General features: G+C 51.6%; 1 protein-coding gene across 6 annotated transcripts in view; it reads left to right on the top strand.

Moving 5' to 3' along the window:
* NUP210 (nucleoporin 210) overlaps positions 1–13645 on the top strand; it is a 105231-nt gene that overhangs the window by 38823 nt on the left and 52763 nt on the right. For all 6 annotated transcript variants that reach the window (XR_012431516.1, XM_005547877.5, XM_015446302.4 and 3 more), the window contains 7 exons: positions 2139–2297; positions 2876–2944; positions 4303–4409; positions 5434–5574; positions 6200–6337; positions 7966–8121; positions 9804–10002. Coding sequence is in view for 5 of the 6 variants with exons in the window: in XM_005547877.5 (XP_005547934.3) it covers positions 2139–2297; positions 2876–2944; positions 4303–4409; positions 5434–5574; positions 6200–6337; positions 7966–8121; positions 9804–10002 (969 nt within the window). In the remaining variant the exon portion in view is untranslated. The remainder of the gene's footprint in view (positions 1–2138; positions 2298–2875; positions 2945–4302; positions 4410–5433; positions 5575–6199; positions 6338–7965; positions 8122–9803; positions 10003–13645) is intronic.

Below are 13645 nucleotides of genomic sequence, written 5' to 3'. Positions count from 1 at the left end.
GAGCAGGGGACAGAGATCATGTCTTTTAGAAGAATGTGGGCCTCTTGACCTACAGAAGGGCAGCTGTTCACCCTCTGCAGATGATAGCAGGGCTGATCTGGGGCCTCAGGAGCAGCCTTTCTGTTGTTGGCCCAATAATTCAAAGACAGGAACTGGGCAGTGCCCTTAACATCTGCAAAGACTTCCACATTCAGCGTGTCTTGTAAGGAGTGAGTTCCAGGATGCAGGGAGTATCTAAGGCCAGGTATGGTGGCATGCATTGGTAGTCCCAACTACTTAGGAGGCTGAGGCAGGAGGATCACTTGAGCCCAGGAGTTCTAGGCTGCAGTGAGCTATGAGTGCACCTATGAAAGCCACTGCAGTCCGGTCAAGGCAGCATAGTAAGAACCTATCTCAAAAAAAAAAAAAAAAAAAAAAAAGAGAGAAAGAAAAGAAAAGGAGGTATCTAAGGAGTTTGTCACAAAAACCTCCTTATTTTCAGTCTTAGGATTTGCAAAGAGGGTTACATCTGTGCTATGTAAGTCCCCTTCAGTGTAAGCATTTTCATTTCCCAAAAGGGCCTTACTCATTTAGAAAACTTTAAAGTAAACAAGGGAGGAAGCTAGTGCTTCATTAATCAGTATAAAGTAATGTTGCTTCATTGAGCAACTGTGTTATTTTATTCTGACATTTATCTTTGATGCCCTGCTGCATATTCTGAACACTAGACGCATAATCTGCAAGAATCACTTGATTAGAGATGAGGACGTGGGCTGTGCATTCCCTGTGGCATTCTCAATTCTAGCCTGCATCAGAATCACCTACAGGGCTTGTGAAAACAGAGCTTGCTAGAGCCCAGCCCACCCCTGGAGTTTGATTCAGCAGGTCTGGATGGGGCCCATCATTTGTAGTTCCGGGTGATGTTGATGGTTCAGGGACCACACTTTGAGGACCCAATGTTGTAGTGAAAATTATTTGATACTTAGTAGGTCACATGAAAAATAACTCAGGATAAGGGCTAGGCAAGTTGCTTCTCTTTTAGAATTCTCATCAGAATCTCTGGAGATTCTGAAACATGCTTTAGCTGAAATTCCTCTGGGAGCCCCTGACCTGACACCCTCTATGGGGTATTGAAGCCCTGAGCTGGCCTGAGAGGAGGGCCAAGCAGGGATGTTGTCTGCTATTCCCTGTGTCCTCTTCTGTTGCCAGAGGGCTAGAACGTTCCACCTGTGGGGACAGTGAATGGGTGACTGGTTAGGAAGCTCCACGGACTTAGGAGAGTGAGTGTGAAAGTGGTCAGGCTCTCTGGATCAAAATGCCAGCTCTGTTTTCCACTAGCTGCATGATGGTGAGCAGGCTGCTCATCTTGATGTCCTCAGTCCCCTATCCCCAAAATGTGGCTCTCAGTAGTGTGTGTTCCCAGGGCTATTGAGGAGTATGAGGGAATGTGATCACGAGACACCTCACTGTTCTGAGGCATCTTGATCCCTGCTCAGCAGTCACTATTGCTATCAAAAGTGCTTGTGGTCTTTGCCCACAGGGCAAGGAAGATGGACATCGATGTTGCTCACTTTATAGAACTGTTATTTCTCAGGGAAACTCTTTTCCATCCTAGCTCATGTTGGGCAAGTTCTTTTTCTGCCAAGTGGGTGTGAAGGGCAGGGGAACTCTGAAGCTGGTGAGGATGGCAGCAAGGTTCATTGTTTGCCATTGTAGACCCCATGGGAGACCAGTGACCAGAGCTTCTCGGGAAACCCCTAGAGGCTGGACAGAACCAGCAAGAACCCCAGTGCCCCCAAACAGCCCCTTCTATGTAGAAGCAAAGAATTCACTTTGCAATGTTCAGAAATGGCGTAATGTTAATATTCTCTAAGCAGTTGGCAAATAGATTGTGGTTAATTTTTTTTTTTTAAATAGCTTACAGCAGTCACAGAAAAACTGATTGCCTCTGAAAATTCATGGAGTGTCAGTTTTGTGCACCAGCATGGAGAATAATATTAAAATTTAAAGCACTGAAAACAATTAAGAAAAAAAAAATGCGGCAGCTGTACTGATAGCAGGGTGCAGAGACTCAGGGTGGTAGTGGGAGTGTATTGGCTTCTAACATTTCTTGTCTTTGCTCTCTCTTTCCCTGTTATTTTTTGTTTCTTGGTGGCCAGAACTCTCCATGCCTTCCGATCAGTATGAGTTGCAGCTTCAGAACAGCATCCCAGGCCCCAAAGGAGACCCAGCCCGGCCAGTGGCTGTCTTGGCCCAGGACACATCGATGGTCACTGCACTGCAGCTGGGACAGAGCAGCCTCGTCCTTGGCCACCGGAATATCCTTTTCTTGGGCTTGTGTGTGTGCATAGGCATGGCGGAGCTGCTGTTTGGAAGTCAAGTCGTTTTTTCCCTGAAAGCTTGGCAGGGCTAAAAATAGCCATTTCCCCTCAACGGTCTGAAAATCAGAAAGAACTGAAATAGCACTGCTGAGTGGAATTGCTCACGGCTGTGGGTGACTCACCCCAGAGGCTCCCAGCAGTGGGAGGTGATGGCAGGAGCTGCGTGTCATTCCTTGTCTCCGGAAACTTCTCCAACCTGCAGCCTTTCAGAGGGGGCCTGGCGGGGGCTATTTCCATACTAGCATAATGGAGTATTGATGCTCCAAACTTGTCGATGTGTCCTGTGTGGTCTCCAGTGTCCCTTGCAGAGATTCCCCTTTGCTAGTGTGGCAAGCGCAATGTGGTCTTTGATCCTGAAAAGTGCTTTTGCTCTGTGTGGCCTAAGCCAGGGGAGTTTTCATCCCCTCTTCTCTCCATGTAATGTCTTGATGATCAGGATTCTGAGCCAAGCTGAAACTGGCCGGCCAGCGGGTTTGTTTGCTGTCGTATGTCTTGCCCCTTAATTAAAATTCCAGGTATTCGCATGCAAGGTGCTTCTAGGTTACCCAACAGCACCATCTACGTGGTCGAACCTGGATACCTGGGTAAGTGTGGGTCTCCTGGGCCCTCCTGGATGCTGCTCAGTTGTGACTATATGAGTTTAAAAAATAGAAAACAGGCAATAGCTTCACAGAAAATGCTTCCTTCTGGCCAGCTCTGCCACTTGCTATGACTACCATTGCCCGGGGCACTCACCAGCCCTTCCCTGTTTGGTGTAGAAATAGGTAGAATGAGCCAAGCCAGGCAGGCGGCAGGCTCATCAAGAAGAGAAACAGAACTGGGTAGAGTGGTGAGGGGCTTGCACCCTCCAGGTTTTCACGCCACAGCTTTGCCCAGACCTGGGCTATGACATTTGGAGGTTGGGGCCCAGTGTCAGCTCAATTATAGAGGGACCCTAAGGTAACATGACAGGCAGGTACCTTAGCAGGGAGGGGAGGAACCTGATGATGATATTGAAGGTAGGCATTTTCTCAGACAGAGCTTCTTTTGCGGGAAGGTGTCCTGGCAGAGGGAATTGCTTAGGCAATGGTATGGAGGTGAGAAAGGCATCCCAGGGGACAGCAAGAGTGCTGTGGTATCCTGTGTTAGAGGGGACTGAGAACCTGGGAGGGCAGGGCTGACTCATATGGCAAGAGTGCTCAGTGACAGGCTTCAGAGTGTAGACCTGCTGAGATGAGTCCAGGGTTGGTCCTGGCGAGGTCAGCTCAGGACTGAGGGTTCAAAGCAGAGAACTATTGTGGATTCAGAGTGTAGGCCTGCCGAGAGTTCAGAGCGTAGGCCTGCTGTGTGTTGAGGACAGAGCTGCTGGATTCTGAGTGTAGACCCACTGAGGACGGGAATGAGTTTGAAAGAGCCTTGATCAGACAGAGTGGGATGAGTCCAGGGTTGGTCCTGGTCAGCTCAGGACTTAAGGCTGAAGATGGCATCAGACCTCTGCTCCTCAGCAGCAGGTCCCTCTCTGTGGAGGAGGCCAGGGCCATAGTTGTGGGACCCACAGGTGGGTGGCGTGGGGCTCCCAGGTGGGTGGCGTGGGGCCCGCAGGTGGGTGGCGTGGGGCTCCCAGGTGGGTGGCGTGGGGCCCGCAGGTGGGTGGCGTGGGGCTCCCAGGTGGGTGGTGTGGGGCTCCCAGGTGGGTGGTGTGGGGCTCCCAGGTGGGTGGTGTGGGGCCCGCAGGTGGGTGGTGTGGGGCTCCCAGGTGGGTGGTGTGGGGCTCCCAGGTGGGTGGGGTGGGGCCCGCAGGTGGGTGGGGTGGGACTCCAGGTGGGTGGGGTGGGGCCCCCAGGTGGGTGGGGTGGGGCTTCCCGTGTGGATGCTGAGGGCCCCTGTGCTGAGGGTGGTGGTCCCATCGTCCTCCACCCTGCTGTACCTGAGGCCTGAGTACAGGCTCCCCTGCCTGTTTTAGGGTTCACCGTTCACCCTGGTGACAGGTGGGTGCTGGAGACCGGCCGCCTGTATGAAGTCACCATCGAAGTTTTTGACAAGTTCAGCAACAAGGTCTATCTGTCTGATGTGAGTGCCTGTTCAGGTCCTAGCTGGGGGATGAGGTGGGGTCGTTGCCTTACGCAGCTGCTGAAGAGCAGCCCCCAAAGCAACAGGAGCCCCCATGCAGGCTGACCGAGGAAGGGTCCTGTTTCTAGTGGCGCTCCCGGGTCTGTGGGAGATAATGCGGAGGCGTCCCGGGGCATCTCCAGAGCCTGTGAGCCTGCACACCAGCCCCGCTGCGGAGCCCCTGTCAGGCTGGAGAGCAGAGGGTGCCACAGCGGCAGGGTTCCAGGAGACGGGGATAGGGAGGAGGTCTCTGCCCACCACTCTCCCGCCCCCTTTTCCCCAAGCTAGGGACCTCAGAGAATCCATTCTCCTCCTGCCCTGCAGAGAGTCAGGGAGCACGTCCTGGCTTTCTTCATACTGGGTCCCAGAAATACCTGGAACCCTGCATGACAGAGGCCGAGCTCAGCACGCTTTCTGGTTCTGGAAGGGGGTGTGAGACAGATGGGGAAATGTGCAGGAGTCTTGAACGCCTCTCTATCCCCTGTGAGAAATTCCAGCCTCGTCAGTGAGCTCCTCCAGGCCCTTCCAGGTGGCGTTGGAGGTTTTAGAAGAAGGAAGTGAGGTTCCTCTCGGTGTCCTTGAAGAAGTCATTGCTTTGCTCGTGTTATCAAACAAGGGCTGGGATGGTCACCATTTACAGTTACCTGTAGGGGACATGATGTCCTTTTTTTATATTTACTGGTTCCTTGTTGAGACCTTGGTAGGCTCCAAGCTGCCCCAGGTGCCACAAGGGGAGAAGAAACAGGAGCGCAGGTCATCGGGCCATGCAGGGAGGGCGGCCTCGGTGGGGACAAAGGCCATAGTGGTCAGAGCTCTGTTCCAGGGCCCAGCCCGCCCATCTGTTGCTAGTAGAGGCTGCTGAGCTCCAGGGGGCCCCTTGGCCTGGCCTGGCTGCTGGTTTTAGTCCTGTAAGCTTCGTGCCCAAACTCTGACTTTCTGGAGTCACCCCAGAAACACCTCTCTCCTGTCCTGCCTCATCTTCCAGAACATCCGAATTGAAACTGTGCTTCCTGCTGAGTTCTTTGAGGTGCTCTCATCCTCCCAGAATGGTTCGTACCATCATGTCAGGGCACTAAAGAGGGGACAGACGGCCATTGACGCGGCCCTCACCTCTGTGGTAGACCAGGCAAGTTGGTGGCTCCCCTGCGTCGTGCCTTGGCCTATGAAGCCCCGCTCTGTAGGCAGAAATGTCAGCCCAGGAGGGCCATGAGTCCCAGGGAGTTGGGCCACCAGTGTCCCTTTGCCTGTTTGGGCTACTTGCATCCTGGGTTCTTTTTCCCCTTGTCTTTAAGAAGCCCATCAGCCTTAGGGAGCAGAGCTTTGCTGATTGGAAAATCGGCCTGGGTGTTCCCATTTTCCTATCCCACACAAAAGGCCTCCTGGCCTGAAAGGGGCCACAGGCCGTAACAGGAAGAAACGCCCATGCACTGACAGTGACTCCTGCCAGAGTCAGCCTCCTCAGCTCTGGGGGCTGGGTGAACTGCTTTAGCTCTCAAGCCTCAGTTTCCCCATCTGTAAAGTGGGGGAGGGGGGACACCACGTCCATCCTGCCCTGAGGATTCATTCAGGCAGCACTTCCAGAAAGCACTTCAGAAAGCCATCCCCTTGGAGAATGAGAGGGTGGCTCTCCACTCTCCCAGAAATCCACCTTTGTGGCCTGATCCCCAGGGAGGGGTGGGGGTCCAGTGACTGGGAAAGACTGATGATGACATGGATGTCATAGTGACGTGTGGCACCCTCACCCGTTGTAGGATGGAGGGGTCCACATACTACAGGTGCCTGTGTGGAACCAGCAGGAGGTGGAAATTCACATCCCCATCACCCTGTATCCCAGCATCTTGACATTTCCATGGCAACCAAAGACGGGCGCCTATCAGTACACAATAAAGGTACGTGAGACCGCTCACCTCTGGGTGCGTTCATTTGGTGTTTTCATAGGATTGTGGCTTTTTGTCCATTCTATTACTTTTAGTATTACTCTCTAGTGGTCATAGAGAATTTTAAATCACAGTCTTTATGATTTCTGTTGGTTCCTGAGGTTTCCATCATAGCAATACATTTTGGTAATTAGGAAAAAAAAACAACAAAAAAAACCAACAATGAAAAAATTGAGAATAAGGCAGGGTGCAGTGGCTAACACCTGCAGTCCCAGCAATTTCGGAGGCTGAAGTGAGAGGATCACTTAAGCCCAGGAGTTTGACACCAGGCTGAGCAACATAGGGAGACCTCCATCTCTACCAAAAAAAAAAAAAAAAAAAAAGAGAGAGAAAAAATGCAATAAAGAAAACCTGGAATACAGATTTGAATTTCATTAACATTTATTTTTCTAATTTATTTTAAAGCAATATATACACACACCCTTAGAGAAAACATTAAAATTTAAGGGATAAGTATCTCCAACCTCATCACATGGGATGTATCATTGCTCTCACCTTAATGCTTGTACCTGGTGTTAGCCAGCAGGACTCACGTTAGACAGTGCTCGAGTCCTTGTGGTCGGTGCAGGGCACATCAGTCCTGCTGTCCCGTGGAGTGGTGACAGGTGTCCTGTCCGTAGACTGGCACCAGCTGTCTGCTCAGGTGTGTCACCATCCTGGCCTCTTGGGTTCTGGGGTTGTTTCCTCTGGTCTGGGAGCAGAGGTGTGGTCGCTGACCTCCCAGCAGACGATGAGGAACGGGCAGGGGTGTGTGCTGGGAGCTTGTGTCTAGTCAGGGAGGCAGCGCCCTGCAACTGGCTCGGTGACCAACGGTTTTGTCCCATGCCAGCCTGAGCTCTGGGAGGTGCCACCAGGTTCTAGGGCATCTGTCATGGGCCTGTGTGTTTGTGTGCGTCAGTCTCGAGGTCCCCAGAATATGAGGACAGAAATGAGACAGGACAGAGGGTGAGGGCAGGGGTAGCCTCCAACCAGACCCTAGTTGATGCCACATTTTTCCCTGCTGTGGGCATCGACCTTGTGTGTCAGTGAGGAAGTGGTCACAGGTGTTTTAGAGCCTGTGAGAGTGTATCTGTGTTTGAGTGTATTGGTGCTAGTGTATATGTGTGAATGTATGTATGTGTGAGAAAGTTTGAGTGTGTGCATGTGACGGTAAGCTGGTGGGAGTAGGTGAATGTATGTGAGTGTACCGTGGGTGTGAATGGTGAGTAGGTGAAAGTGTGAGTGTGAAGGTAAATGTAAGTGTGAACATGTGTACGAATGAGTAGGTGTATGTGTGTGCACTGTGGGTGTGAGTGAGCATGAGAGTAAATGAGTGTGAGCAGGTGAGTAGGTACACGTGTGCACTGTGGGTATGAGTGGTACGTGTGCATGAGTGTATGAGTGAATGGGCAAGTAGCTGTACATGTGAGTGTGAATTGTGAGTGTGAATGGCGAGTGTGTGCATGGGTGAGCCCATGAGTGTGAGGATAAATGCGTATGAGTGTGAGTGCCTGCATGCACACGCACGTGTCTCTGACCCTCTGGCTTCCCCAGCAGGCTGAGGGCAGGCAGCCGGTCCTGTGATGGCTTTTCCTCCGCAGGCCCATGGTGGCAGTGGGAACTTCAGCTGGTCTTCGTCAAGCTACCTGGTTGCCACAGTTACTGTCAAGGGCGTAATGACCACAGGCAGTGACACCGGGCTCAGTGTGATCCAGGCACACGATGTGCAGAACCCACTCCATTTCGGTGAGATGAAGGTGAGAGCTCAGGGCCAAGACACCCCCTGGGAGACTCGGATGGTGGACTCCAGCCACCCCCTCTGAGCAAGCCTCGACTTCACTCAGAAACACCCCCAGCCCTGTGTCCTGTACTTAGGAGCTCAAGCTCCAGCCCTTCCCTTAGGAGCTCACGGCTATGTCAGGAAGATGGACAGGATGTCTCACACCAGCCAACAATGGGCCCAGAAAGACCAGTGTCCACAGGGCTGGGTTTCTGGAGGGGAGATAATCTAAGAGCCATTCTAGAAAATTTCCCAGACCTGAAAGATAGGAATCTCAAATTGGAAGGTCTACCAAGCACTGGGTTGTAAACTCACAGTGAAAGGGCACCACCAGGCTCCGAGAGACCAGGCCAGACTCCTCTCCCTTCACTCACTTTTGGGTACAAAGGCAGATGTTCCCTGCACAGGTCCCCACACCTGGCTTTTGGCCCTGAGTGACATGGGACCATCTCACTTCACAGTGGTGGCAGGTGGCGGTGGTCACAGCTGAGCCTCTGCCAGCCCCACCTGTGGCCCCTGACCCCAGGCCATACTTGCCTGGTGCTCTGACTTTAGCCCTTTTATTCCTTCATTTGGGGCAGGAAGGGACACCCCATGGAGTCCAGCTGCAGCCTGCTCTTACAGTATCGGGGACAGGGATGGATAGGCTGGCCGGTCTTCCACTTGAGACCCAGAGCCGCCTCTGTCTAAAGTGAGGCCTGATTCTCATGGAGACGGGGCTCCACACAGGCCCTTGAGATGAAGCATGAAGTCCAACATTGGGATAAACTGGGACCCCATCCCCTCACCCCAGTTTCCCCTTGTGCCGCTGTTTGCCCAGCAGCCCAGCCAGATCCTGAGGACAGTTCCTCAGGAGGCAGCATGCGTCCTGGGTAGAACCTGGCTTCTGGGGCCAGCCGGCAGGGCTTGCGCTCAGAACCAGTGCACTGTAAAAGAGCCAGCCCTTTCCCTTCAGGCCAGTGCTTCACCAGGTGAGGGGGGCTGAGGAGAGCCCCTCCTTAACCAGGAGGTGGGACTCTAGTTTTATACAATCATGGCTGTGCTTACTACCTCTTTCCTGGCTCCAGCCGCTCTACTGGTCCATCCGATGAGCCATTCAGAACACATCCCACATCTCACTGGTCCTGACACGCCTGCCCTGGCTCAAGCTGCCGCATCTCCCTCTAGGGCTTTCCAACAGCCTCCTCACCACACTGCTCACATGGCTGCTGATCGATACACAGAAGCCAGGGTGGTGGGGACCTCTGAGGTCCCCCAGCTCAGCCACGGTAAACACTGATTCCTCACCATGGCTGCCAGCCCCATCTCTTTCCACTGCCCCTGCACAGTGCACTTCAGCACACTGGCCTCCATGTTCCTCCAAGGTGCTGGCCTGGTAGGTGCTGCAGGGCCTTTGCACGCACCATCCTTTCACCTGGGGTGTTCTTCCCCCAGGCTTTGCCTGTCTGCCTATGCTGTGGCTCTCAGGTCTGAGCTTCTAGGCCACTCCTTGGAGAGGCCTCCCCTGCTCTCTGTCCCTGAATCACCCCACTGACTGCAACAGGCTTCTTACAGATGTATCCTCAGTGCTCAACACACAGCAGCTCTTAGGAAATCGAGCAACAGGCCCTGCCTCTCCTGTGGAGGTGACTGAGCCCAGACCATGCCCCTGTCTTCCAGGTGTGTGTGATCGAGCCCCACAGCATGGAGTTTGCCCCGTGCCAGGTAGAGGCACGTGTGGGCCAGGCCTTGGAGCTGCCCCTGAGGATCAATGGCCTCATGCCCGGCGGGGCCGGCGAGGTGGTCACCTTGAGCGACTGCTCCCACTTTGACTTGGCTGTCGAGGTGGAGAACCAGGGTGTGTTCCAGCCACTTCCAGGTAAACCAGCGCTGCTGAGCAGGTGCCAGATACTGGGATTGGTTCCAGATTGCGTGGGTTCTCGGCGTGGACCGCCAGATTGCCGAAGAGAGGGCTTGAGGCAGCAGAGGGGCTGCAGCATAAGGAATGGCAGTTGTCTCCTGATCCACCATCAGTTCCTGTCTGGCCTGGATCTTGCCCACCGTGTGACTTTGGCAAATCAGTGGCCTCCCTCAGCTTCAGTTTTCACATCTCTAAGCTGTGTGTCATCTACATAGAATCACATCAAGTGCCTGTTTTAGTCCCTGGAATGCAGTTGGTATTCAGAATGCATTGTCAATAGGGGTTTGGTTAGTTCTAGAGTCCTCTCACCTGTGACAGGCCAGGCCCACCCATCTGTTCTCTGCTTCATCTGCTGTGGGGTTTTGGTGGTGACATGGGTGGAGTCTGACTGTGATAGTTTATCAAGTGTTAGCCCTGCCAGGACAGGACAGGCACTTTGCATGCCTGATCTCATTAGGACTTTAGAACCACCCTAGGAGAAGGATCTGTTGTTGGCCCATGTGACAGATGAAAAAACTGAGGCTGTGTAGCTGTAGCTGCCCAATGTCACATATGGCCTGGGACAGGGATGGGGTGCAGATCTGGGTATGACTGACTCTTGCCCTGGGGCTTTACTCACCTGTGAAATGGGCCCTAAAGATGAGGGAAGGAAGGGCTCCCTCTCTGATTTGCAGAAGAAGACCAAAGGACAAGGAACTATTGAATAGGAGTAAGATTTGGGCAGAGCATTGGAAGTAAACAGGGACAACATTTGGTGGGCAGGGGCGCCTGTACCAGGGCCCGGAGGTAGGCAGTGCATGGTGCCTGTGCACGTGGAGGACTGAGAACAGAGGACCCGTTGAATCACAGAGTGCTTTGGAGGGCTTGGACCTAGTGTCCAGGCAGTGGGGGGAGCCACTGAAGGTTTTTGAACAGAAGAGCGATGTGATCCTGGCAGTGTTTGGGAAGCTTTATTGGCAGAGGGTTTGTAGGATCGCCTGTGGTGCCAAGTGGCTGTGCACGCAACTGTAGCTGTAATTATGTGCAGAGCTTTTACAGTTTGAAACTGCACAGAAGGAGGCCAGTATCTCTGAAAAATCCCTGAGCAAACTGCATCCAGGAGAAACTAAGCTCATGAAGTCTACAGTGTCATTGTCAGGTAATCATTTAGGTTGGAGGAAAAGCCTTCCGCATGGGAGAGGCCCACTGACAGCAGGACATGAACCACTCCCCTGCACTGCCTGCCACAACTGTCCTGGAGGGAGGCTGCAGGGTGCTGCTCAGGCAGGGGGGCAGGTCCCAGGGAGGAAAGTTCAGGCCTGGGTCTGAGCCACTCCACTCCCTTGCTATCTCTATGATGCCGGTGTGCTGCCCAGCCTCTCTGAGCCTTGGGTTCTTTAACTATAAAATGGAATGACAGCTCTTGCTTATTGTGATGGTTACAAGTGACTATCCCTCAGCACAATACAGAGTGTTTCTCCAGGGGTTTGACTTCTGAAAACAGCAGTCAAGATGGGAATCCTGTGGTTTCAAATTTCTCTTAGGAAGTGCCTTGCATTGCCCCTGGCCTGGGGCATGGTGTGCATGGTAATGTGTAGGGAGGTGTGTAGGGCCCAAGCTGTATGAAAATATGTATCTTAGAAACCTGGGCTCTGTCAGGACAGAGATGCTCACCCCACAGAAACCCATGGGGCTCAAGAACAGGTCGGATCAGCAGGTTGACCTGTCCCTATAATACCCACCCTGGAGCTTACTCAGCTAAAGAAACAAATTTGGTCCCATGTTAGGTAAACTCCCTCTGCCACCTCTCAGGCTCAGATCACAGGTAGCCAGACTCTGATCATGGCTCTGAGGAGGAGCCCTGGTAGCCCTGGCCCAGGCTGGCCTCCCTTCTGTGGTTCCCTCTGCTTACTGTAGTTGGACTTGGCAGTCCCATTTCTGCCTTGCCCTCTTGGGTGGCATCTTCTTGAAAGCCCCTGGGCTGTGGGCACTACTGTGACTCTCTCAACATGTCTTTGTGCTGGCATAGACAGACTTACAGAATAGAATACTGAGCCCAGATGAAAACCTGCTCATACATGGTGAAATGATTTTTGGCAAGGGTGCCAAGACTGTCCAATGGGGAAAGGACAGTCTGTTCACCAAATGGTGCTGGGACAACCAGGTATCCACATGTGTAAGTATGAAGTTAGACCCTTCCATAACTCCAAACACAAAAATTAAGTCACAGTGGATCAAAGACCTAATATAAAATTGAAAACTATAAAACTTCTAAAAGAAAACCAGAGGAAAGCTTCAGAACTTTGGAATTGGCATTGATTTTTTGGCTATAACACCAGATGCACAGGCTACAAATTAAAAATAGACAAACTGACTACAACGAAATAAAACAGTTCTGTATATCAAAGGACACAACAGAGTACAAAGGCAACCTTCAGAATGGGAGAACACATCTGCAAATTGTATAAGGGGTTCATATCTAGGATATGTAAAGAACTCCTACATCTCAGCAGCAATAACACCAATAACCCAATCAAACAGTAGGCTGAGGACTTGAATATTTGTCCGAAGCTGATACACAGACAAGCAGCACACGGGAAGATGCTCAACATCACTCATCATCAGAGTGGTGCAAATCAAACCCACAACGAAAAGTACTACCCTCCTTAGGATGGCTGCAATCAAAACAACAGAAAACAGCAAATGTTGACAAGGATGTGAAGACACTGGAGCTCTTATGCGCTGCTGGTGGGTATGCGAAAGGTGCTGCTGCTGTGGAAAGCAGTATGGTGGTTCTTCAAGAAAGTAAACATGGAATTACCATATGATCCAGCAGGCAATCCCGCATCTGGGTGTACATCCAAAGGTGTTGAAAGCACGATCCCCAAGAGGTGTTTGTGCACCCATGTTCATGGCAGTGTTATTCACAATAGCCAAAAGGTGGAAGCAACCCAGGTGTCCACCGTTGGAAGAATGAATGAACACAATGAGGTCTATCCATACAGTGGAATATTATTCAGCCTTAAGAAGGAAGGAAATTCCGACCTATGCTACAACATGGAAGAGCCTTGAAGACATCATGCTTAGTGAAGTAAGCCAGTCCTTCACTGAGGACTTTTGTCCCCACAAAAGGACAAATACTTTATGATCCCACTTATATGAGATACCTAGAGTAACCAAATTCATGAAGACAGGAAGTATAATGGTAGTGGTCAGAGACTGGAGTGAGGAGAATTGGGAAGTTACTGTATATTGGGTGCAGAGTTTCAGTTTTGTAAGTTGAAGAGTTGTGTAGACAGATAGTAGCGACATTCACACGCTACATAAATGTGCTTAATGCCACTGAACTATACACACAAAAGGTGTTATGGTGGGAAATTTTATCTTACCTGTATTTTATCAGAATTTTTTTAAAACAATTTTTTTTTTAAAGATAAAATTTTAGACTGCGCATGGTGGCCCATGCCCGTAATCGCTGCATTTTGGGAGTCCGAGATGGGAGGATTGCTTGAGCCTAGGAGTTTGAGACCAGCCTGGGCAACATAATGGGACCATGCTTCTACAAAAAAATGAAAAAGTTATCCTGGTATGGTGGCTCACTCCTGTAGTCCCAGTTAATCAG

This window comes from Macaca fascicularis, chromosome 2, assembly GCF_037993035.2.
Source record: "Macaca fascicularis isolate 582-1 chromosome 2, T2T-MFA8v1.1".
In the NCBI taxonomy this organism is placed as follows: domain Eukaryota; kingdom Metazoa; phylum Chordata; class Mammalia; order Primates; family Cercopithecidae; genus Macaca; species Macaca fascicularis.
Note: the sequence above shows the minus strand (reverse complement) of the source record. Positions and strands in the feature narration are given on the sequence as shown.